This window comes from Ambystoma mexicanum, chromosome 11 (assembly GCF_040938575.1).
Source record: "Ambystoma mexicanum isolate Mex_15411 chromosome 11, UKY_AmexF1_1, whole genome shotgun sequence".
NCBI classification, from domain to species: domain Eukaryota; kingdom Metazoa; phylum Chordata; class Amphibia; order Caudata; family Ambystomatidae; genus Ambystoma; species Ambystoma mexicanum.
Window position 1 is genome coordinate 876,693,827 of NC_090934.1, and position 25,531 is coordinate 876,719,357.

At 42.9% G+C, this 25,531-nt stretch overlaps 1 protein-coding gene across 1 annotated transcript in view; it reads left to right on the plus strand.

The window, feature by feature from the left end:
- Window positions 1–25,531, plus strand: part of TH (tyrosine hydroxylase) — a 414,235-nt gene that overhangs the window by 120,533 nt on the left and 268,171 nt on the right. Inside the window, exon 2 of the mRNA XM_069623939.1 lies at window positions 13,836–14,051. Within this exon, the coding sequence (XP_069480040.1) occupies window positions 13,836–14,051 (216 nt within the window). The remainder of the gene's footprint in view (window positions 1–13,835; window positions 14,052–25,531) is intronic.

The following is a 25,531-nucleotide window of genomic DNA, read 5'->3' on the forward strand; positions in this document are numbered from 1 at the left end:
GCGTTTTTGGATCAGTGGATCCCTGTCTTGGCGGTTTTGTGGAATTATAAGCAATTAGTAAGGATTGACCTAAAAATCTGAGGGTCCCATAGATTTGCGTTAAACTGTTTGCTCTTCTGCATATTCCTATATAGTGGTATCACCCACACCAGAATCATACCCAACCTGCCTCACCACTGGATGGCATAGCTGTGCCCAGCTGTATTACTGTTATTCCCAAACATGCATGTACTGTCGGTCTTGCACAGCCCGCCCCCTCCCTTTACAGTGTCCAAGCTCCTCCCCCGCACTAGCCATTTAACGTGTTAACTGTAATAGCCCAGCAACGCGGCTGCTACATCCATCCACACTGACTGCTGTTCAGTGCTTCTTGTACTTTCTTTATCTGATAAATGTGCAAACACTACAAATGCAGAGGGGTTGGTATTAGAAAATAGTGACGGCAGTGGGCAAGTGTCCAAGAATTATGGGAAAATCTATGCTTCACCTATCAGATCGTTGCAAGACAATGCTATCACTTTGCAAATGGACGGGCCTCCCTTAGCCCAGGTCCTCTCCAGAGGCGTGTCCAGGGAGTAGCCGGGGGTGGGACACGCAACCCCATGAAACTGATTTGCCACCCCATTATCCTAAGTGTGTGTGTCTGCGCTCGTTCTTCATGCTACCCCTGCATAAGTAAGTGCCCCCCTTGGGCCACCCCAATCAACAGAGTCTCCCCTCGCCAGCAAGACTTCCAAGTAAAGAGGGGCCCGCTGCTACGAGCACAGAGACCCCACCATATAGTATATTCTCTCTCTTGCTCACTGCCAATGATGCCTGCTAGAGCCCATCCTGACACTGGCATCACATTGACTTCTACACACCACCCCTTGACGATTACACAGCGAGAGGCGGCAAAACATTACATAAAATAGTCCACTGAAAATGTGCAGTACATGGGTTTCCTTTGTTTTTAAATAATGCAAGAACAGCATGAGTTCTTGCTGAGGTGAAAGCTTGATTAGGTTAACTTCTTTTATGTTTTTTGCTTTCAAGCCTACATATGGTCCTTCCTCTGGCACTTTCTTAAAATGTGAATCTGCCATTAGATCTATGCAGGAATGTGGGAAATGCAGATACCACTAAAACAATAGTTCACCCCGAGCCAAAGTGAAATAGTCTGGTGCTTGGCTGGGATGACAAAAATAATTTTGTCACGATTTATTAAAAGGCTACTCTTAGATGGGACAAACTTCAATCTTCTTTTCGATGGAGGTTGCAATTTATACAGATGTACAGACACAGAACTTTGTTTTCAGTGTGATCTACGGAATTGGCCAATTTGACCGAAAATTATTTTACTGTTTGGCCTAGTTGGCCGAATTTAGGCTGTACGAAAAGATTGTGCAACCATTATAGCGTCCAAGGGAACGGGGATTGCAGGGGTGTCCCCCGCTCCCCTTGCTTGCTATAATGGGAACAGCGGTTGCAGGGGTAGCCCCTGCTTCTGGGACATTAGAAGCAGGGGACTTTTTTAAAAAAAAAGAAAAAAAAAACAGAGAAAGGGACCCTGCAGCATCAGTTCTGACCCCTGTTCCAGGGATAGAACTGATGCCACAGGGTCAGATGGAAAGCGGGCGCTGAAAGGTACGTTGGGGGAGCGTAGGGATGTATTGGGGGATGGGAGAGGGGCATGGATTAGTTGATTTTGGCCACGTCAAAATTGGGTTTGCGGCCAAATTGACTATGGTCAATTCCGACACAAACAGTGTACCAATCCACGATCTACATTCTAAATTCAACCAACTTTACTGGGGAAAATCACGAAGGCCATCAAATAATTCCTAGGGAGTAGTCAGGGCTAGGCTAAACACTGACAAGCTCGAAGCAGTCATGGTCGTAGTGTCCATGTGGAGCAGTATGATCTGTTCAAAGCGAGTCCACAACTAGCAGCCTTCTTTTGGAAACACACAACATGCCACAGTGGGTAAACATTGCACTATCTTTCGGAGCAGGAGTGGGATTCAATTCATAAGATGGGGATATGAAGAAATACAATTCACCATGCAGTATTACTGGGACATATACAAACATTTAGAGGCTCTTTTCTTTTGGGATAAGTCAAGGATCCTAATAGGAGAAAGGACACCTTCAGGTACTGGCAGTTATGGCAACATTGAAATGCATATTAGTACCCAGTGCCCCGCAATCAGCAAAACAGCTACTATTTGCTTTAACCCATTAAGGGGCAGTAGGTGAAAATAAGGTAAAACAGTCAAATTAAATTTATTTTTGATTAACAATGTGATAATACATCTAGCAGTGACTAATGGAAATGTGTTCTTGTTTATTTCTTGACCCCAAACATCCCTCTCTATCCCCCACTCCATTTTTGTCTGGCATTTTGGTTTCTTTGATGCAATAACTATTATATATTTTTTGCTACAAACAAAAATTGTTCTTATTTCATCAGTGGTATCTTTTGTTAAATATGTGAATGAACATTTTTATCTTTAATTTTGCTTGTGTTGTGTTTGGAAAATACTTATATGATTTTTCGGCTATATACAAAATTAGCCCTGATTTGAAAAAGGTCCTGTAAGGGACCGAAACACGTGTCATCAGAAAGGGCATTCATATAATAAACCATGTTCTGAAAAATTGGGCGCAGTCTTAACCTGGGATTTCTTTCTTGCTTTAAACATTTTTCATTTGGTCTTCGCTTGGCTAAACCACTACCCAAGGGGACGCGACCGAAGGTTGAATTCAACAGAGAGAAAATAACATTCTCAATAATTACCAGAAGAAATATGTCGCCATGCTAGACCTGACCAATATAGCCAAATTCTTGTAAAACCAGAAAAACAACTATGCACCAATTGGTGTGATTCCAAGTCTTTCCCAAAGGCAATCCCTCTGACGTTGCAGTGTGCTTCTCGTGCTGGTTGCGACCATTGTTTTCATGGGAAGGGAGAAGGCATTACCTGCAGTCCCTTCTCCCTGTTCCATTCGTTTCAGTGGTGGCCATGGAAAGGGTGAAGGGACTACACATAGTCCCTTCTCCCCGAACCATGGCAGTCATTTTGGTTCTCAAGTCGAGAAACTGTTGCATTCCTGACTCGATAAAAATTGCCATTAGTACCCTGGTATGATGTGCCGGGGTACTAATGGCAATATGATCCTCGGTGGGGGGCTATTATCGGTCGAGTAATGCTGTCGGGGCTCCGTTAAAGCCCTCGCTTTGCTCGTGCTTCTAAATATAGCCACGGGAGCATTACCCAACCGGTAATAGGCCCCCTCCTTGATCATAATGCCTAGGTGAAGGAGGCCAGAAGCTTCCATTCTGTGAAATGAAGAGCAACTGTGTCTCAAGCATGGAAATCATATGCCACGGCAACACTGCATAGACACATTATTAACTGAGAAGCAAAACACAGGATATTCATCATGAGTGGTACAAAGACTGGAGAACTGGGCTGGACAAAGAGGGCCATGCCATATGAAACCATGACCCATTCAATATTGCTGGTACAAAAGGCCACACATATCATTGTCGGTATAAATTGAGGTATATGTGTGCACATTTTGTTAATTATCATATGTGCACAATTACCAACACAAACAATAAAACCATCCAACTCGGTCATTACGAGTTCAGCTGACGTTTTTTGCAGAAATACCACTTGATGCAAATACCACCCCCACTGACAGTATTTCTGAAAATCTTCCCTATTCAGACATTACCACTGTCGGAGGAGTTATTTCTGAAATATCTGTGGTGATATTCGTGAAATACCACTATTGCCAGTGATAACTTCAGGAGCAATTTAAAAAAATGGATTGGCGGAAATGTATAATCCACCATAGTGGGTCATACCTCTATTCGACATATGTTTAATGAAGGAAAGGTTCAATACGCAGGAAAGGGTCAACACAGATCCTTTTTTGCATGACGTGGGTAAGATACAGAGAGGGGGCATCAGAGGTTCCCAGCACTTCACCTCCTAAGCATGCCCCATTCCATCCTTTGCAGTAAAAAAATCGAAATGTTTAGCGTCCAATTTAGAATAGTCCCTCCACCTATCCGGTGTAAGCAAGAATGGGCAGCCTGCGGGTAAAATCCACCAGAAGACTTTACTTGCAATACCTCCAAATCATGAACCGGGTAGAAGGTAATTCCTGTGGTAGTTTGCAAATACCACCACACAGAATTATGTTTACAAACAAACACTTAATGACCCACTGAATATTTAATGTTCAGAAAAGGAAACTTCTTTTAATACACAATGGGCCTCATTACGAGTTTGGAAGTAGGCATGCCCTTAATAAGGGCATGGCTATCCCCAAACCCGGGTCCGGGTCCCGCAAAAGGGGATTTACCGGGCCATTCTGACCTTGGAGGGTCCGGTAAATCCCTTTCGCGGGACCCGGTACGTCCCCATTCCCATTTGAGCCCCCATAGTGCTCAATGGGAATGGGGAGGATGGCAACAACGGGCCGTTGCTGCTATCCGGCAATGCTTTCCTATGCCGCTCTAAACGCCTGGTCTGACCAGGTGTTCCAGAACATCACCCGTGAGGATACTCGGAATGTTGCGGTGAGGTAACAACAGCACCAGTAGCAATACCGGCAACATTGTTGCCTTACCACAACATTTGTAATGAGGCCCAGTGTATTTAAATAGAAAAAACAAACCACTCAGCGCAGTGAATCAATGGGCAGCATTACAAGTGAGGCGGAACGGGTTAACGGGACCCGCTAAAGGAAGCGGACCCGTTAAACCCATTCTGCCTCATTACAAGTTCCCCTTGCGGGACCCGGTAAGTAACGCCTGGTCAAACCGGTGTGCTTACCGTGTCCCGGGAGGGGAAGAGGGAGCAAACAACGGGCCGTTCGTTATCGGCCCGTTGTTTGCTCCCTCCCCCATTCCCATTCAGCCCTATGGGGACTGAAATGGGAATGGGGAAGGTCCGGGACCGGGTTCCTGGAGGGAGGAATTACCGGGCCCTCCGAACTCGGAATGGCCCGGTAATTCCCCATTCTGGGAACCCGGACCCAGACCCGATTTTGGCGGCAGCCACCGCCAAAATCATAATGAGCCCCAATATCTCAGTCCATCCTCATGTGTTCAGTCACATTACATCGTATCCAGACCTTACTCACATACCTTTAATACAAACCAGAAAATACAATTACATTTCTTTTGTTTTCATTGTCCTAATTAATGTATTTGCAAAATATGGGCTTAATTATTTCTTTTAGATTATTATCAATCACATTTAGGTCTGGTAACCTTTTCAACGTTGATGAGGTGCTTAAACCTCAACCACTAACACGTTTCAAACGGTGGGCTGAATTGTTGCCATTCTTCTTCAGGGTGTTCACACATTAAATTGTCACCGGAAGGGGTGCACAGTATACCACTAAAAGTGGATGAATGGAACAACACTGATACGTTTAATGTAAATACCAGGAAGAGATGCTCTGTAGCTAAGATCTTCAAGAGAAGATGTAGTTTCTGATGCTCATTCTAAGCTTCAGTTCACAGCAAAAAGGGATCATTTACTGGTAGCCACAGTGAAGTGAATGGATCCTAACATATACTTTGTGACTATCAATAAATCCTGGAGGTAAGCCTGTAACCTGAAATAATAAGACAGTGACACTGTAAGATTGGAAACTAGACCAGAGTGGGAGAGGGGAGGAGGAGTATTTGACCTACACGTTACTATTTGGGCACATTTGGTGAGCCTTCTTACCTCAGAAGACTTTTCTTTTAATAGGAGATGCTCAATCTGAGGCAGACAATATGTATGCCATATGATGACAGTCATTAGTCCTTTATTTAAATAGGCGGAAACATCTGCAAGCAATTTAATGGATTCCTTATTATTGAAAGAATATTAGCCAAACTGCCTGTACAGAAAGCTAAGGGCAGGAATTGGAAGAATGGACTTTCTATTACTATAAAGTGGTAAAGACGTTTGCCTTATTCTAACGTGTGCATGCAAAGTATATTGTCTATTTCCATTATGATTTAGGGCGGATAAAGCACTAAAGTTAGTGTTCACGGGACATAAATCTTTGTATCTAGTCATGGGCACCATGTTGCTTCTGCCTACTTATGAAGCTGGCATGCTAGAGGTTAGAACGAGTCAAAGGAATTCTGGTCAATAAAATTGAGAGCACTTTGCATGGCAGGGAATGTAAGGGGGAACTCGTGGTTTCCAAAATGGTTTGTAAAGTGTTTCTGAGGGTTATAGTAAGAGCCATATTTCATATGGAGTTGGGTGTAGCAGAGGAAGTGAATCTTGAAATTAAAATAATCTGCACTCTCTCAAGGCTATGTTTGAACAGTTCCTATTTTTGTAAAGTAAGTCTTGAATCCATATTTGTCAGGGGTTAATGCTCTTTTAATATACATTTATGAGAGCTGGCCACTCGATTTGTTCATTAAGCCCTGTGTTATGGTTCAATATTCACATTTGTTATTTTTTCTGTATGAGTTTTGGTGATATAGTGGTACAATGTTAGTGTCTGTGTCACCTTTAATCTAAATTTGGATCCGTGTTCAAATATGCATTTACTCAATTCTCTAGTAGTCATTCCTCAATATAGCTTGACACATAGGCATTTTATACAGTAGACATTTTTGAAGTCATGGATAAACTCAATACTTTTCTGAGTGAACAGACAAGCTGTGCATCTAAAACAGAGGTGTTGTCATGGACATTCTGTGACTCCACAGCATATCTTTATTGATGAAGTGTCTCTAATTTTGCTGTTGAATGGAGCCGGTAGTCTCACAAATGTATTTTTTATTGCAAGCAAACATGGGTCTATCCTCACTCCCTTTCTGATTTTCTGTCAAACTTAAAATAGTCAAAATAATGTTCCCAATAAATGGATATGATTTGTTGAAGGCAGTAACACAGACCAATATAGATTATTTCCCTGACACTGACTTTTCTATTAGTAATAACATGTTATACCTTTTTTCTGGCACTCACATATGCCCAGGATTTTAGCTGTTTGGGATAACCCTTTGCTGCCATTCTTGCTTGCCTTCAGAAGGTTGGCATCCTAGCTTAAGAATCATCCAAAAAGGAGGTTATTTCTGATGGTGGTAGGGGCCTGGATGGAGAATTGCAATAGCCTACTGCAGTCTGTGGCTTTACAGAACCAAATTGTGCACATTTTTCTATCTTTGTGAGTGATAATAATGGTCAAGGATGAAATCCAATATGGGTGTTATCCTGTGCCATGGTGAATCTAACTGCCTGATTCATGGAATGATTTGCGTGAAAAACGCAGATGTGTGCACCTTTCTGGCTGAAAATCCCCATACTTCAAACAGGGATTTTCGGGCAGAAAGGCGTGCAAATCTGCGTTTTTCACTCAAATAATTCCATGAATGAGGCTGTATGACTGTTGTTTCCTGGATTTAACCATTTAAAAAAAGTAATAAATTGTGTCTTGGTGCCCTTCCACTGCATCAGGAAATCATCAATGAACTGTTTACAAAGCCTTACTTTGAAATAGTAACAATTGGAGAAGATGCATACATCTTCTAAATTAGCCAGATGAATGTTGGCTAGATTTGGAGCAAACAAGGTTCCCATGGCTGTCCCTTTAGTCTGGAGTGACAAGTCTCTTTGTATATGAAAACCTTTTAGAAACAAGGATTCTTAAAACGGTCTACTGTAACTGGAAATTAATGTATCAAATGTAAATATTTATATTGTGCACATTTGTTATGATCAGTCTGTGCTGACCCCAGTCCATGTTCTCACTGCAATCTTCCCCATTCACCGCCTGGATCATTAACTGCTCAATTATCACTTTGACCCTTTGTTAAAACTGCTGTAAAGGGATTGCTCTGCTCATTGGAGTTGTCCTCATAGGCAGCAGTTCCTGTTTAGTGCCTACCTTCTTGTTAAGTAAATCCAAGTCATTTTCAACAACCTGCATGCTTGATATTGTCCCCTCCTAAATATGTGGATGGTGGACCTAAGGTACAATGCAGTCAGGTGTAGTTGCCCAAAAGTGTCATGGTGCGTGTACTGCAGGCATGTCTTAACCTGAAAGACTACAGAGTCACCAAAAGCACAATCAGAATGGGTTTTAAGAGCATCTTTACCCAATGTATAACCCTTGTTGTGCTTAATTATTTAGCATATGCTAGTGAGCTAGGCAAAAACAACGAGGCAAATACCAAAAAAGTGGCTCACAAAGGCATACATGTGGACAAAAGCTAAATATATTTTCAAGATGAGTGAAATCGGAGGCTCCTGAATCTGTCTTTTTGTTGGATAAAAGGGTCACATTAGCATCAAATGAAAAAGATCACATATGGATTACATGTAATGTAATGTACTGTAATTTAGCATTAGTATAGGGACTATTCCCATTAGTATGGTCTCAAAGCAATGTAAGGGGAATGACCTTGTGGACCGAAGCCTGTGGTATCAGAGAATTGTCAGAGGAGTTTAGAATGTGTGTGTGCATGTAAGCCAATACAAAGGTAGGTAGGAGTGGCAAAGTCCCTGCTAGCGACCCATGTCGAGCTGGCTTGTGGTTGTAGGCTGCGAGGTTGTCAGGAGAGTATGCAAGTCCAGGAGACTAATGATGTGTCCAGCTAGACCGAGTTTTTGTTGTTGGGCTTAGCTGCATTCTAATGGCAGAGGTGTTCTGAGATGTGTCTTCAAGCAGTGTATGATTGCAGAACGGTGTTGGTGGGTGCCTTCCATAGACATGGAGTGTGATAAGTACCCGCGAGTCCTGGCAGGTTTGTTGTTTCATTGATGTGGCGCACATCCTGTTCTGCTATCTACTGGAGTCTTTTAGCAGGGTTGTTCAGTACATTCTTTGAGGGCTCTTTTGTGAAGTGCACAATAAACACGTGTATTTTAAAAAAAACATTTATGAAGGGGCGGTCAAGAGGTTTTTCTGTTTTTGTTGCAGGGGGCCATTCGTAGATGACTTGATTTGTTTTTCTACATTGGTAATCTAATGGAAATCTGTGACATGTCTCAGCAATTGCAAATTCAAGATAATACTTCAACCGAGTAACAATACTGTCAGCTTATTGTGCTAGGCAAGCAGAAAAGAGAGAAGGGTTGTAGAGGAAGTGACAAAGAAGGCGGCTATGAAGGGTGGGTGACCCTCAGCAGTCCATTCCAGTGCTCAAGCTTAGGTTTTATGTCACACATCTGAAATGGTCCTTTATAGGTACTTTGTCTTATGCCGAGCGGTAATTGCGAACTTATGCAAAAGGGGCCAATACGTGACCACATTTACAGTGCACTCCCCAAACCACAAACATAACTCATAATGGAACTCCAACCACATTTCTTTGGTCAAGTCCTGAAGCTTTGGGTTTACTACTACTCTTTCATTCTCACATAATCTTTTTCTTAGCTTCTACAATCAAACTAAACACAGCATCCCAAACTCCCCAGGCTGAGCCTGCCAACTGTTCACTCAACAGTAGGAAAATGTGGCATCTAGATGCAATCTCGATTGTGTTCCATTTGATTCCCAAATCTCAGCCAAAAATGGGTCACTCTGCTACAACCCCATACATGTCAGATTCTTCCCACCCTGGCCACAAGCCCAGCACTTACCATGAACTCCCAAGCCAAGTCTAAATATCCGCAGCTGGGCTCAACATGTATACAAAAAGTCAACTGCTCAATGTATGTCAGCAACTGGTTTGTGTATTCTTTGAGACCGTCTGACTGTCGCAATATGTGACTCTTCTCAGAAAGGAATGCAACACATTGGTTTGCGCTTGATTGCTATGAACTCAGGCTGGACCAAGAGGGCCACTTTTGTTTCCATTCTATACCAGTTACTTCTCGTTCTTTTCAGTCCCCTTTCTTATGTTTCACTTTCTTTCCTATTCTCGCTCTTCTTCTGAGCTGGTTGCTTTACAGCCAGGTTATGTTATAAAGGATTCTACGTGTTATGGTCGACTATGTTTTACTTGTGTGCAATTTACTCGTGCACTATTCCTCAATGTACTTTTGGTCGTTTTTAAATTTTAATTGGGTGTCCCAACCCTCCCTTCCAGCCTACACCCACACCCACTCACCCCGGACCCCACCACCATCTCTCTACCCCCACATGAACATATACCAAAACGAAAGTCAGCCAAAGGCCTATCTAGGAAAAGTGTACATGAGTAAAACCTAATCGACAATAACACGTGTTCCATCGTACAAAAATGTCGACCTGGGAACTGCGACGGCCGAAAATGCCGACCTTTTTTTTCTTTCTTCTTTTTAAGCCCTCCCTTACACCATATATATATGGGGGGGGTTAAGTGTATAATATTAATATCAAGGGGTTTCGGGGGTCTCCCCCAGCATATATATGTGGTGTAAAGTGTTAAAAAAAGTCGCCATTTTCGGCGGTCGCAGTGATCACAGATCCTTAGGATATTAATGCTATTTGTAAGAACTGAGCACATCGTCTTAAATTCCTTCTGTGACTACGATTTCTATTGCATTGCATGAATACATAAGGTTACCCAGCCCATTATCTGGAACGTTATGATTCGTTACTGTATTTCAGTCCTAAATAATCTATTAAAGTAGCATAAGAAGCCAGCCTTCTGTCCAGGGTACTGGCACAACAGCTTACACCACAGACCAAAAAGCCATGCCTTCCAGAGTTGAAAAGAAACAAAGGAATACAAATGAGATCCAATAAAAATGTCTTTTTGAACTTAATTTTCAAATATGTCGAGGCACTGCGTGTATAGGGGAATGGTTGTTCGTTTTTTTGCATGAAGCAGTAAAAATTTACTTTTTTTATGACAAGTGCATTGCTAGTCTGGAATGGGTCCCTCAGATTACAGGATAACTGAAAGGAACTGGAAGAGATAATGTGGCCTCACTCAGTTCTCTGCTTTTGAACGAATAGCTGCCTTTTTCACTAGGAATGGATTGCTAGTGCATCCTCATCCAGAGAGTAGAGGGAAGTACACATTCCCATGAATGTGAGTAAGCAACAGCGTGAAAAACACAAAAAGTAGTTTGGGGTGGTTCTCCCACAAGAAATCCTTTTAAGATAATGAATTAAAATAGTGCATTTTAAACCACACTTTCTGAGAAAAATTGGGTAAAAAGTCATACAGTTTACAATGGGTTTTGTGGGGTACCACATGAACAAATCCAATAGATGCCAGGTCACAGTGCACAGGAGCATTTTCCAATACATGTTCATAATGCCTTTGTACTCAATTACGCCATGCTGGCTGTTCCCAACTATGTCCATGCTGGCGGCACTGATGTAAGCCAACATGCCTCCCTAAGAGCACTTGTCATGTTGACTTTGCCCAAAATGCTATGCTTCTGTAAGAAAACATCTCCATACTAGTTGCAGTATCTCCAGGTAAGAAGAATCATCATGTTGCCTTTGCTTATAATGGCAGTAAAAATGCAATGCCACAATAGGAAAGCATGCCCAAATTGGCGTGTATCACGATGTAAGAAAACTCATAATGCCAGTTAAAATGCTACGTACTGTGTGAAAAAAAGTCCATACTGGCTACACCAATGTAGGCAGTATCTGTATGGTCCCGGTTCAACTACCCCAGCTCCCACATTGAGTCTTGTACTAGTGTAGAGTGGTCGCAGTCTGGAGGATAAAGCTCTACAAAGACAAAGTAAATAGAAATATTTGGCCTCCCCTTATGCTTCTCGAAGTCCTTCTCAAGACTTTGGACACGATTATGCAGCACCATAGCCAATGTGTCTAATCAACTTCACGAAAAGTGAAACAGTGCATGGACTTACACAAGGCTGTAAATCGCACATTAAGATGCAAGCAATTTGCAGCTCATATGCGGTATGCTTAATATCCTTTGTCAAAATGAAAGCTCTGACACACAAGTCTGTCTTCTAGGTGAGCTTAAATGGTGACAACTGTTATGTGGCACCACACATGTGCTATCTTTGCAGTGTACACACAACAGGGCTTTCTTCTCCAAGAGATATGAGCCCAGATGTGGCTGAATCTAGCAACAACATTCTTTGGACTACTGGAAGTGTCTAAGAAGCGCTACTGAAGGTAAATGTAGGTGCTTCACCTGGTAGGGCTCTACACATAGAAACGGTCGCATGTTCACTATTCTTAAGGGGTCTCCCACAGGACAGGATTTCAAAGGGTGCCACAAGATAACACTTCTTTGCCAAAGTAGTGAACACATGTTTTCAAGAACAGGAAGGCTTCTCAAGATAAGCATCCTCTGTTTATTTGGACTGTTTTGGACTCTAACATGTGGATAGCAGTGGTCTCTCCTCATAGATAGCTGGCCTTCAGTAGAGGTCTAAACCTGCTCCCATATAGAGGATGTTGTCAGCTTAACACTGGATGAACCTTCCATCACTTATAGCGAAGCAGAGCTGCACAGCTCCAGCCACCATGAAGGATTCAACACATTCCCTCTCAGAGTTGCCCATATCTTTTGTGCAGAGAGTTGCAGGCAGCATTTATGCAGGCATCCAATAACAACATGACTCTTACAGGAATCATTTAACCATTTAATGGATGTTCCCATGTACTGTCATAATGGCATCGTGTTAGATGGTCAGAAAGCACATCAAGAATTACATCCATGGGGAGACTTAATAAAGGAATTGATATGCTCTTATCCACACACTGTTCTTAAACCAGGGATATCTTCCTGAGGGAGAGAAAACCTGTGACTATGTAGAGATATTCTTATGAGGGAAATAATTTCATAATATGAATTACTTTCACTGGGAACGTCGGGCATAGAAATATCCTTTTGTTCATCTTTTGATAAGCAGCAATCCTCAATGAGACTCACATACTGAGACACTATATGCATCCCCCAAAACACATCAAGCTTGAATGGATGCACCCCAAAAGCATCTCAGATCCTGTGCAGACATCAACATGCCCTTATTATTCCAATATAAAGTGCTCAAACAGCTTCAAAGGAGGCACCCCGTTGTAGAACTGTCCATGGATATCTGCTGATGGTACATTATTGTCTAATATAGATCCTGGAGGGAAATGCAGTGAGTGCCAAATTATGCTTCTCTGCCAACGTAGTGGAAAACACCATACCAAACAACTAGGCTACATGATGCAACTTGACCACTTCCCACTAGCAGTACTGTAGTCCTCTGCTGAATTACGGAACCATTAAGAGGGGATAGTCCAAAGCCACGAAAATTAAGGCCTTGCATTTGATGGCTCTGAATTTATTTATTTATTTGTTTATGGCTCCGAATTTATTTATTTATTTGTTTTTTATTGTTTGCTTGTTAGGCGCTTATACAGCAAATACATTCTGTTTCAAAGCATGGAGGCTGTTTGGCTGTCAAAGGTGTTCCTGCGGTTTGTTGGTTGGGACAGTGAAAGAGGGATTATCTGTGGATCATTTTTAGACACTCTGTAGGTATTCCTAACCCCCTGTTTTAAAAGGTAAAACTGCCCACCTGGGCACATCTTTTCAAGGTAGTTGTCAAGAGCCATATCCACTTGTGTGATATAATTGGATGCAGCTGTGAGAAATATAACTATAACTTGCTGGTGTTATTTTGTCTGTCACATGGCTCCTTTGTCTATTACATGGCCTGCAATGGTCTTCATCACCCAGCCTATTACCCCATCAACCCCTGCATAAAAACAGAAACAGAGGCCACAATAAAGAGATTATAAAAGCAGCATGCAAGTTGTGTGACCATGAGGCTGCTTAGCGATGGTTGGGAAAGATGACTGTCAAAGAGGTGCAGTGCCTGATGGATTGGTTACAGTGGTTTTCCTTGCCTTTATGTTTTCCTTGCCTTATGTTTTTGTATTGTTGTCTCTTGCAGTCTCCGAGGTTCAAGGGCAGGAAGCAGAGCCTCATCGAAGATGCCCGAAAGGAGCGGGAGGCCGCTGCAGCTGCTGCGGCTGCCATGGCAGAATCTGGCGACACCTTGGAGACACTCGTGTTTGAAGAGCAGAACGGAAAGGCTATCGTAAACCTTATCTTCACACTGAGTGGAGGCAAAACTGCATCATTGTCTCGCACACTCAAGGTGTTTGAGGTGTGTTGCTCACCACTGGTTTTCTCAATCAAATAATTGGTCATTACAAGAGACCTGGCCAAGGTGCAGGCTTCTGAAAACTCAACCCAGGTTTTGTTGGAATCTATACAGCGAAGAACCCCCGTTAAATATAGCTGCGTGTACATACAGAGCACCTGAAGTGGATAGGCAGATGGGAATCCTGTTTGCTAGCTCGGTTACTAGTGATTGGCTGAACCTCGTTCTGAAGTCAAAGGAAATGGGAAAAAAGATTTGTGATATCATTGATATACAAATCCAGGTTGCACTCGTAGATTTCGGAAACAGCCCCAATGATGCATCTTTCATGTTGAATGGTGATTGGACAGTAGGGAATATCAGCGAACAAGTCACGTATGCCATAGTGGCACTGTGCCACGGCACTGTGGCCTGTGTGGCTTGTTATCTGAAATGGCGTTTTCACTTTTCCCATTTCAGGTAGACCCACCATAATATTGATGTAAAATGCTCAAAGACGCATGCAAAGGCAGAAAGGAGACAGATAATACCTCTGGGAATTCTCACATTCCATTCCATGCGTAGAAAATCAAACAAAGGTGAGCAAGACCACTGTTCCCTGATCCCAACTACAGAGCTTTAAGTGGCCGAAGTTATCCTAAGGGCTGTCCTGAGGAAAATAGAGCACTAGTGCAATTCTGTGTCATGGGATTGGTGCTGGCTTAAAAAAAGGGAAGGGAGTCCCTAAAACTATGGTTATTCTCATGGCAAGTACCGGTTTGGTGTAGAAGAGTGGCCCCAACAATAGTTGGTCTTTGGGTAATTAATGAACAAGAGAGAAAGAGAGAGACGGAGAGAGAGCGAGAGTCCGAGAGAGAGAGCGAGGGGGGTGGGGGGACAGAAAGAGGGAGAGGGAAAGAGAGAGAGAGAAGAGAGAGAACGAGGGAGAGAGAGAGTGAAAAGAGAGAACGAGGGATACATATATATATAGAGAGAGGGAGACAGAGTGAGACAGAGAGAGAGAGAGGGAGAAGAGGGAAAGAGAGAGTCAAAGGGGGAGAGAGCAAGAGAGAGAGGGAGAGCGAGAGAGACAGAGAAAGATAGAGAGAGAGAGGGGAGCGGGGAGAGAGCAAGCGAGAGAGCGAGAGAGAGAGACAGTGAGAGCGAGAGTGACAGAGAAAGAGAGAGAGATACCCAAAACAACATGAAGATTAACGTCCCATTGCTGGCTCGGGGGCAAGTATCGTAAACAGCCTGCTGGGCTCCAGGTAAGTGACGGGTTAAATGGAGGGGTTTCCCTGGGATCACCTTGTCTATCTATATTTTCACTTTAAAAAAAAAACGAAAGTTCTATGTTATGCTCTGTTGTTATGTCATGACATGCGATGCTGGTAAGTTATGCAATTATGTTTTGCTATCTAAGGTTATGTTATTCGTTACTATGGTTACGCCGTGCTCGTGTAAACATATGTTTCATGCTATGGTATTCACTCATGTACCACTATGTAGCACACATTTCGATGTGTGCATCATTGTTACTCTATGGCTTGTGTGCCTTGTTACATTGTCTGTGTTGTTATTATATACCATGTTATTATGCCAATGCATGCAGTTATGACATTTTGCTTTTATGCCGCTCTTGTGTGCTATGTTATGTTTTACTATGCTCTTATAACGAGTACATGACCACCAAACATGGCATCTCAACACTAACACTGCTTGTGAACTTATCTTATATGCTTCGAGAAAAGGGGCACCATCGAAGTGCTTGAAATGTTGCCACTGTATACCTGTACGCCTGGAAATGGTGTCCTCGTAACAGCAGCCGGATCTTGATGAGATTGCTTGGGCCTGCTCTACGACCTGGCATAGAGGCAAGGGTTGACCGCGCATTATCACAAAGATGGAAGGCCTTTAGCAATGGACTTCTGCTAACATTAACAACCACGTGAGGGTAGGGAAGGAGCAGAGCTTATTTAAATGTGCAGATGGTTTTCCATTCCCCACTTCCCGCACAGCTCATCAAACTGAACCAGGAGAGAAGTAGTCCTTGCTTGGAGGGTGTATATTTGGGGTTATTGGGTACATGTGGGGTGGGTGAGGCAATGGGGCTGTTCTTGCTCTCTTTCCCTACACAATTTGGTGCACCCTTTAGGCAGCACTATTCAAAGACCCCCCCACACACCACACGCACTCTACCCCCCAAAAGGTATGAGGTTTTGCATTCAACCTACAACAGTTATAAATGCTTCTTCACCCAGGAAAATGCAACCCTCGCCCAAACCATGCATCCAGACATGCATTTGTGAACTGGCATCCTCTTGCTTTCCTTCAGTTCATCAAAATATGACCCTTCCTTGGAAGGGTAGGCTTCTGGCTTCTAATAACCTCCTCTGGCTACCCTGTCGGTCACACGATTTCCCACTGGTTTCTTTTGAATGGAGAACGCAGATGCAGCTCCAGAACAAAATATGGAAAAGGCTAGTTTATAGCAATACCTCAGCGTCAGGGGCATACGTGGGCGCTAACGGCCCTCCAGCATGAGCCTGGAGCATAGGGAAGCCTGAATGTAGCGAGTGCCTCAGCGAGTTCTGTGGGTCGTTACTGCCCATTTGCACCCCCTAACAGGTGGGTGGGGGATGATTGCTATTTGCACCTCGTGGTTTGCCCGGGGTGCAAATCTTTTTTTTTTTTTTAATGGGGAATGGGCTCCGTACATATTGCGTAAACAAGATGGCCACTGCCATAGGAAAAGGAACCTCGTCTCCTTTCTATTTCCAATGGCGCCCACAGGCAGGAGGAGCACTGGGATCGGGGCACCGAGCAACGGTCCTACAGGTAAGTGGGGAGGGAGGGAAGGAGTGGAGAAATGGTGCAGGAAGTCTTTGAGGGTTGAGGACGTAATGAGACAACAGTAAAAGGCTCCCTGTTGCCTCCCTACAATCAAGATGGCGCCACTCAGGAAAGGGCCTCGGGTGGTTGGAAAAAACAAGCAGTACACAATGTGTTCTCCCCTGCTTTTCCAGCCACCTGATTGGCTGAGCACTCTTCCTCGGGTTTGAATATGCAAATAACTCAAAGAAAAAGACAGTTTCAAACAATGCCGGGCCACAAACTAAAGCCCATTTGAGAGATGTGTCATGTTATATTAATGGGATTCATACCGCACACTGTTGCCATTTGCATGGTCTCTAGATGCTATGGCAGATCTGAAACAGAGAGGGGAGTGATAGGCTAGAGGGCAGAGATGGAAATGCAAGATAGTGTTGCTGTTGTGTGGATGTGTACAGACTGGAAGTACCCTGATTTCTGGGCTGTGGGTCTGTTTCAAGAGGCTTTTATCTAGAGCACAGAGGCATTTTCTCTCCAGTTGGAAGCCTCAAATACCCATGCATCTGGGATTCATTGCCCTGGTGGTGGTATGTAAGTTGGTTGTAGAGGTGTAGTGTTGTGTTGTTTGAAGACTGGGGGGGGATCTTTAAATTACTGTGTGTGTGTGGCATATTGGTATGTGTATAGTATGTATGGCCACACCAGAAAGTCGCACAATGCTTCATGTAGATCGAGCTGTGGGGAGAGAGTGGGGGGGGGGGGTTATTATTATTTTTAGAAAGGAGTTAAATATTTATACTTCTAGTACCCCAGACTTGGAATATTATGAATCCCTTCATGTTAAACTTCATGTCAATAATGTGTCATCTATACGTTTTTTATTATTATATCATCCACCTAGGCCAACTCCTAATTTTGATGACCATTTATTGGCCAGTACTGGCAAAATTTCCAAGAACTCTTCAGCTTTTATCGTCCTTGGGGATATGAACCTATGGGATAACAACCCTCAGGACATAATGGCTAAGGAGCTTAAAACATCACTCGAGGCCATCAATTTTCAACAGGTAGTAAAAAATACTACTCACAATGCTGGTATTATATTTTTGTTAATTGATTGGATATTAACAAAAAACAGCAAATAACTGTTACATCAACTCTAGAATGTGCCTGGTCTGATCACCATATGGTTAATTTTATATGCCACACTGCTAACAGACAGCCACAACATCTTATAAGGAGCAAACCCCTTGAAACCTGGCGTAATAGGAAGACAGTAACTAGTGAGGCCTTTAAAGAAAAGGTCTGCCCCCTTCTGCCTTCACTACATCAGTATATACCATTAGATATGTTTACCCAATCCTTTAGAAAAGCCACTAACCAAGCCTTCAATTAACTGGCTCCACTTAAACCCGACAAAAATAATAAATCTAATAACTTGAACAAATGGTTCTCTATCAATATCTTAGAGGCCAGAAGAGCTAAGTGAAAAACTGAGCATCTCTGGAGAAAAGATCAGTCTGCAACACGACTAGCATCGTACAAGCTAGCTGCTAAAGCCTATAAACTGATAATTTTTCAAGCTAAAGCCGAACATTTCAATAAGAGAATCCAACAAGCCAAACCACAGTCTAAAGAAATATTCTCAATTCTTAAAGAATTGAAAAACCCTCCAGTTACCAATTTAGGTCAAGAGGGTGACAAATGGTGTCAGGCAATTCACAGGCTACAGAAGCCCAAAGAAATACAGTTTTCTGATGACAAGAATACCCCCCACATGACAGACTTTACTAAGAATGATCAGTTGGATAGCCACTCAGCCCTTTTCTCCTTTGAAAAGGTCTCTGTTTCAGAGGTTCTGGAGGTTATCCATAAGCTAAGACCATCTTCCTGTCAAGGGGACATCTTCCTGGCAAAATTATTTAAGGATTTTGCAGATACCTTAGCACCCTGGGTACCACAATTTGTGAATCAATCATTCAAAGAAGCCTATGTTCCAACAGACTTGAAGGAAGCATGGATCACACCTCTCATAAAAAAAGAAAACCCTGATCCATCAATTCCTGGCAACTTTAGGCCTATAACGTATGTACCTTTCTTGCTCAAGATCATCGATAGGATGGCCTATCTACAATACCAAAGTTTTGTGGATACAAATGACCTATTGGCTAATGAGCAATCAGGATTTAGGGCTAAGCATGGAACGGAAACCGCTCTCTTGGATCTTCAAGCTAACATCACCAGTATTATTAAACAAGGAAACACTACCCTACTCATGTTATAGAGCATGTTAAGACTTTCGCTATGTTCATGAACTCGCACCTTTCTTATAAGAGACATGTCTCATATTTGAAATCAACATGTGCCTTTTATACTAATCTTATATGGAAAATCTGACCATACCTGACCCAACAAAATCTAGCATTGATTGGAGGAGCAATAATCAGTGCAAAACCTGACTATTGCAATAGTCTCCTGATGGGTACTCTAAAAGCAATGCCACGAAAATGCAGACAATTCAGAATGGTGCAGTTAGGGCTGTCTCTGGACTGAATCAATGGGAACAAATCTCAGCAGCCAGAAGGAAACTTCCTTGGCTAGCAGTCCAGCAACGGATACAATTTTAATGTTCAGTTATGATCTTCAAGTGCCTAGCTGGTACTGCTCCCAGCTATCTTGCAAAAAAATGTACTATGGCCCCCATCCAAAAAAAACTTTGTTCCAATGATAAGCATAACCTACAGCAACCACGTAAAACTCTAGAAGGAGTAGTTGGCACTAATATTGCTCATTGGGCTCCTGCGATCTCGAACTAAACACTGGTGCAGATTAAAAACAGCGAGTCTCTTACCATATTTAAGAAAATGCTTCAGACATACTTGTTTGATGACGGAGAACCTTAAGTCATCATCCTGTTAGCTTCTCCTCGACTTGAGATATGTTTTCTGTTGTTCATCTATGTGAGCGCTTAGAGGCTATGGGCGATTGGACGCTATACAAAAAATACAATAGATAGATAGATGTTTGAGTGTCAAAGTTGAGGATGTTTGTCTGGGAGGTCTGAGGAGTCCCCGGTAGATAGTTTGCAAAGAGGCTCAGACTGGCCTATAGGGCAACAGGGCAATGCCCGAACCAAAAATGTAAAAAGCTAGTGTGTGGCCAGTATTTTTGCTGAAAGTGGGACACATTTCTGCCCATTGTGGTCCAGTTTCATTAGTTAATTCACTAGGCGCATAGTAGATTTGACCAATGTTGCCGAATAAATATTCTTTGAATTGCACAATTTGCATTACATTTTATCAAACAACTCCCCCTTGGGTACTATTCAAACAGTCTGTCACAAAAGGAATTAATTGCCATTTGCACTGTGGGCCACTTTATCATTGGTGCCTGAGACAATTGTATGCCTCAGTCCGACCTTGCTTACAATGTGTGGGCACTACCTCTGGCAGGGGGTGGTGCGAAGGGGTATGTTTTTGACGAGAGTGGGAACACTGGGAATAAACACTGGAAAGCGGTGAAACAAAGGAACACGAAGCCATTGGTACCAAGAAGACAGTGATTGAGATTTATTGACATCGAGCATGTGAGTAGGGATTTTGTAGCTGGTGGCGTTTGGGTCAGGTACTGGTAGATATCTGCATGTGTGTGAGTACCTGGCACAAGGTAAAGAAGTTGTTCATGTAAATTTACACAGAACAGTGAAGGAGCACCTTTAAGTTCTGACTGGGTTGGGCATCAAGGCAAACAAGACAAAGACACATTCCCAGGCTCCTTGGCTTAAAACTCACCAGGTGCAATTTTTATTGGGTACCAGGGAGCATGTACCATGTGCTCTGATCTGAGTGGGCGTCTTGGGTGGAATAACAGTGGGGCCTTTCATGTGAAGTCCAGTGGGCAATTGTTCGGCCGGTGCCTTGGCCAGAAAGGTGTGTTCAAAAGCCAGGCCTTTATCATTTTGGGAGGGTGTCTCAGAGTTTGGCATGCCATTGGTGAATGACAATCCTCCATCTCTTTCTGTTGTATGCCAAAGTTTCTAGGAGTACATAATGTATGTAATTCAACATTGGTGGTTGATATGTGATGTTCTTTCATTGGATGAATTTGTCTCCACTGCCCTGCCCCGAAGAGTTCAATGACCAATGCCCATAGATGTGCCAGTGCCCCTTTCCTCCACATTAGCTAGTATGAGGCTCATGGTAAAGCCTCCCCCCACATTACGGTCTCGGTTTGAACGGGCAACTTTACTATCCATAAGGGGTCTGTCTTATTATGGGTAGGGAAACTGAAGCATAGTTTTTGCAAAATAGTAGATTGGCCTCAGTCTACACCCTGAGCTAAAGGACTGTACCCCACTAATACACTTCATGTTTTAAATTATTCCCAGTAATAACTGAGCAGCTGAGCCTAACGAATGAGCCCAAACCAACAACAGGGTATTCAGGGGTTGGGGATTCCGTAAAAACCCATACAATTTATAATTGGTTAAAAATGTCATTCAAGAAAAAAAACAATAGATGCTACTGTAAGAACATTCTCATGTTGGTTGTGCCTGATGATGCCAATACTGCTACTGTATGAAAACATTGTTATGCTGGCTTGTAAGTGATTTCAATCTGGCACACACCCAAGTCTCGCCCAGCATGTAGTGCGCAAATGAAACCCTTATTTATTTTGATCTGTAAGTTCAATATTCTGAACGATATACCACTCATGTCACACCCTTCTCCTGAGACCCCCCCGTCACACTGCACCAGGAATCAGGCTAGTTTGCTAAGGTAAATATTTATTCATATATTTAGAATTTAAATCACAATATATTTCAATAGGTAACAACAATCACCAATGGGGTGACAGAACACTGAATAATATTTTTAATGCAATGGGAATCAAATAACAAACACACAAATACAGCACAGAAAAAAATACTTTTGGGTTGGTTTGGAACAGATAGCTCTATGGTTAGAGGTTCCCCCTGCAACACCCCTCAACCCACCAATAGGCAATTTAAATAGATGTGAGGAGAGAGCAGGTACTCGGGAATAACACAGCTCAAACTGAATATCACTCCCACCTTCCCCCTCTAAACACAAGAGAAAGACGGAATTGACTTTTCAACTGTCAGCATGGGTTTGAAATTGGCTGAGCAAAAACACCAAATGTGGCAAAAAATGCTTAAATTATTATAAATTTCTATGGGAGCCACTTTGAACAGATACAAGCAAACAAAAGCAATGATTTAATCAAAAGTAAACAATTGATATCTCAAATTCAAAGTGGGAAATAATTTAAAGCTAATTCACACGTGTAAAGCTTTTCAAAATGTCAATTCATGGCAAACTTTTACTTATGCGGTTTTTGATATAACGGGTCAAACACACTGTTTAGCACTGTGGTTTGGGTTCCATAGATAGCTACAGGTGTTAGGTACAAGTGGGAGTTGCAATTCCGTTTCTATCTTTAAAACTAAAGGAGTTATAGATGTTTTTGTGAGAGGCGTTTTTGCAAAATAGGCACGAAAATGGAAAACAGAAATTTGGGTTTCAAAATGACAGATAGGTTTTCTTATACTATATTAAGGACTACGAAAAAGAGAATGCCACACAGGAATCAGTTATTCACGGCCGATCATAACTCTATTCATCCGTGATGCTCTAGTTTCCGTTTGGTTTGGGAATTACTTTTCTTAATCAAATCAATAAGAAGTTATGGTTTGGTAACACACATGAGAGAAAAGTCAGCACAAGGATAGTTCTAACAATACTATGGTTCTGAATTAAAGATGGGATGGATTTGAGATTGGGATCATACGATGCAGATATATTATGGTTTACTGTTTTTCCTATTAATACTTACAGAATATGTTATTAAATTGGACCGTCAGCTCTGGTCAATGAATTAGGTCTGGTCCACTGGCACAGGGCACTTCTGGAGGGATTTGGATCAGCGGCGCAGTTCTGGTCAATTTTGGACTGCACCTCAGACTGGATTTGGAAGGGCTCCTTCTGATTACTGGACACGGTAGATAGCCGGATGGAAGTTTTCAGCGGGCAAGCCTAATGGTAGTCAGCCAAGCTGAATTAAAATTAAGTCCCTTCAAGTTTTGGATTTTTGCAATGGGGCCAGGCTAGCAATAATTTTGCAATGCTAGAATCTGATTTCTGCCAAGAAGTCTGGATCTTTCAAAGAATTCTGGTGTCAGCTACAAGTTGAAAAGTTCTGCAATAAGGTGCTGCACGGACATCTGGATGGGTTCTGGAAGCAGGGTCTTCTGGAAGTAGTCTCTCTGGAAGCAGTGTCTGTCTATGTGTAGTCAAGCTCCTATATTTATCCATTGCAAATGTTATGGCATGGGCAGAACTTCAAAACACACCCCATGTCTGTGAGTGGCTACAGGGATGCACTTTGTTTTGGTTGGGAGCCTAAACAGAGCTGTCATTTTATGACAGGATTTAGGAACTCCCTACCTGGATTTTTACCCAAAACATACTTTTGCACAAATGTACATTTCTACCATTATGTACCCTCATGAAATTAGACACATATTTTTCACATTTGACTGTCTACATTTACGTTCAATTTCCATCTTTGTGAGAGCTTTGTTGGTCATTCTGTGGATTTTTATCAGTTTTACCCACAACACTTTGGATTAATCATATCTAATTTGACACATCTCTGGGCGCTGATCAGTGGATCGTGTACATACAATTTTAAGCTTGCAACATTAATAGTTTTGCCACAATCAGTGTTTTAGTGTATCTTTTGTCCCTTATGTAATAAGAACTCCTACCACATCTTCAACTGTCTAGCATGAGCTCAGATTTATAAGTTTGTATTTTTCACGTGTCTACTTATTTTGGCTGTCATGTTAAATGTCATAAAGTTCTGAGGCAAAACAAGTAATTTCCATTCAAAATCCAGTCCAGGTTTTTTTTTCTTGCTTCCAAAGTGAGAAGATGGCCAGTCCTTTGAAGTTCACTGAGAAACCTCCCCCACACCAAGCTCCTCCTTGCAGAGGGCAATTCTCAGCATGTCACTTGTTCTTTGGTCAGCCCGCAGAAGAATGTCTAATGCAGCCCCAATGTGTGGCTTGCTGGGATTATGTGTGAACCATTAACAGCCATAGCCTTCCTGTTCTCAAAGGAGTGTCAACGGAGATGTCAGTTTTCCCAGGCCAGGCCCTGTCAGATCAGAGTTCACATGTGGATTGGCTTCAGACAAGATTCCTATACTATATCTAGGGGCATTTTCGGATTTTAGCCATTCTGTGGGCTTGTTTCCAGTGACAGATGACAGATGGCAGATGACAGATGACGGCAGCGATGACAGATGACAGCAGTGATGACAGATGACGGCAGTGTTTCCTGGTTTTACACCACTTTGCCGGTGTATGTGGCAGGGCGTGCAGCTCTTTTGATGGGTTATAAACTTGGCGCAATTTTGCCGACTTAGTGCGCACAGGGGTTATTGCCTCCATTTTTGGCAATTTCCTTTCCCCATTGGCAAAGGAGTGCAGTGTGGTGCAGTGACGTGGATAAAAATACTCCACATGCTGTGCCAAAATATGACAGTAGTACCACTTTAAGAACTCTCAATTTTGTTGTGTCCAATAATGAAATACGGTCCCTGTAAGGAGACATTGGGCCTCATTAGGACCCAGGTGGCCATGGAATGAACGGTGCCAGTAAGGGACTGGCACCATTCATTCCGGACCACCCTATTACGAGGTCTGCAGCGGGTCCTGCTAAGGAATGCCTGGTCAGACCAGGCGTCTTTAGCGGGACCTGCTAGCAGACCAGGATGCTAACAATGGGCCCGTCATTAACGGACCCATTGTTAGTATCCTCCCCATTCCCATTTGAGCCCTGGAATGGGGATTCATTTTTACCGGAGCCCAGAAAAGGGCAATTACCGGGTCCATCAAGGTTGGCATGACCCGGTTATTGCCCTTTTCTGGACCCCGGTGAAAATCATTACCGGCGGCAGCCGTGCCCTTCATAATGGCAGACCCATTGTCATGCTGGTTTTGCCAATACATTTTAGCTTTGCCACTGTTGGAGCAGCATGAGCTCTAAAGCACTCACCCCAATTACCAGCAGAGAGACACTCAGAGCCCATCAACAACCCCCTCCCAGTCTTGGGGCAAAGTTTACTGTCTTTATTTGCTAACAAAATGACAGGGATCACACTAGAAAAACCTATCAGGCATTCACATTGGTCAGTTTAGGCAATCTATGCATGTGTCCGATAGTGGTTAATTTTACTATTGGGTAGCCATATCTGGTTGTTCCTCCTGGGACCACCTCTACATGTTTCAATCTGTAATGTTTCAGGGTCGCAGGGAGACCATTGGCTCCTGCAACATATTGTTTCTTCACGTGAAAAGTGACTCTGGATTGGGAAGAATGGATCCTCCCAGCCCTGGGACCATGGACGGTTAACAGGCTGGGCATACCTTCTCAAGGCAATGAGAATTAATATGGAGGGGCTGTGTCTTCCCTAATGTTGCCATCTCTGATCACTTAAGCCTGGGAGAGTGCATTCAGTTGGCAGTTTGTGAGCAACGCTTTTGTCTTTCCACCTCTGATTTGGTGGGAACAGCTTCACTCTGTCCACCTTGATTGAATGGGCATTGTCTTACTCTGCTGGGTCACGTGTTTTTAGCCCACGAA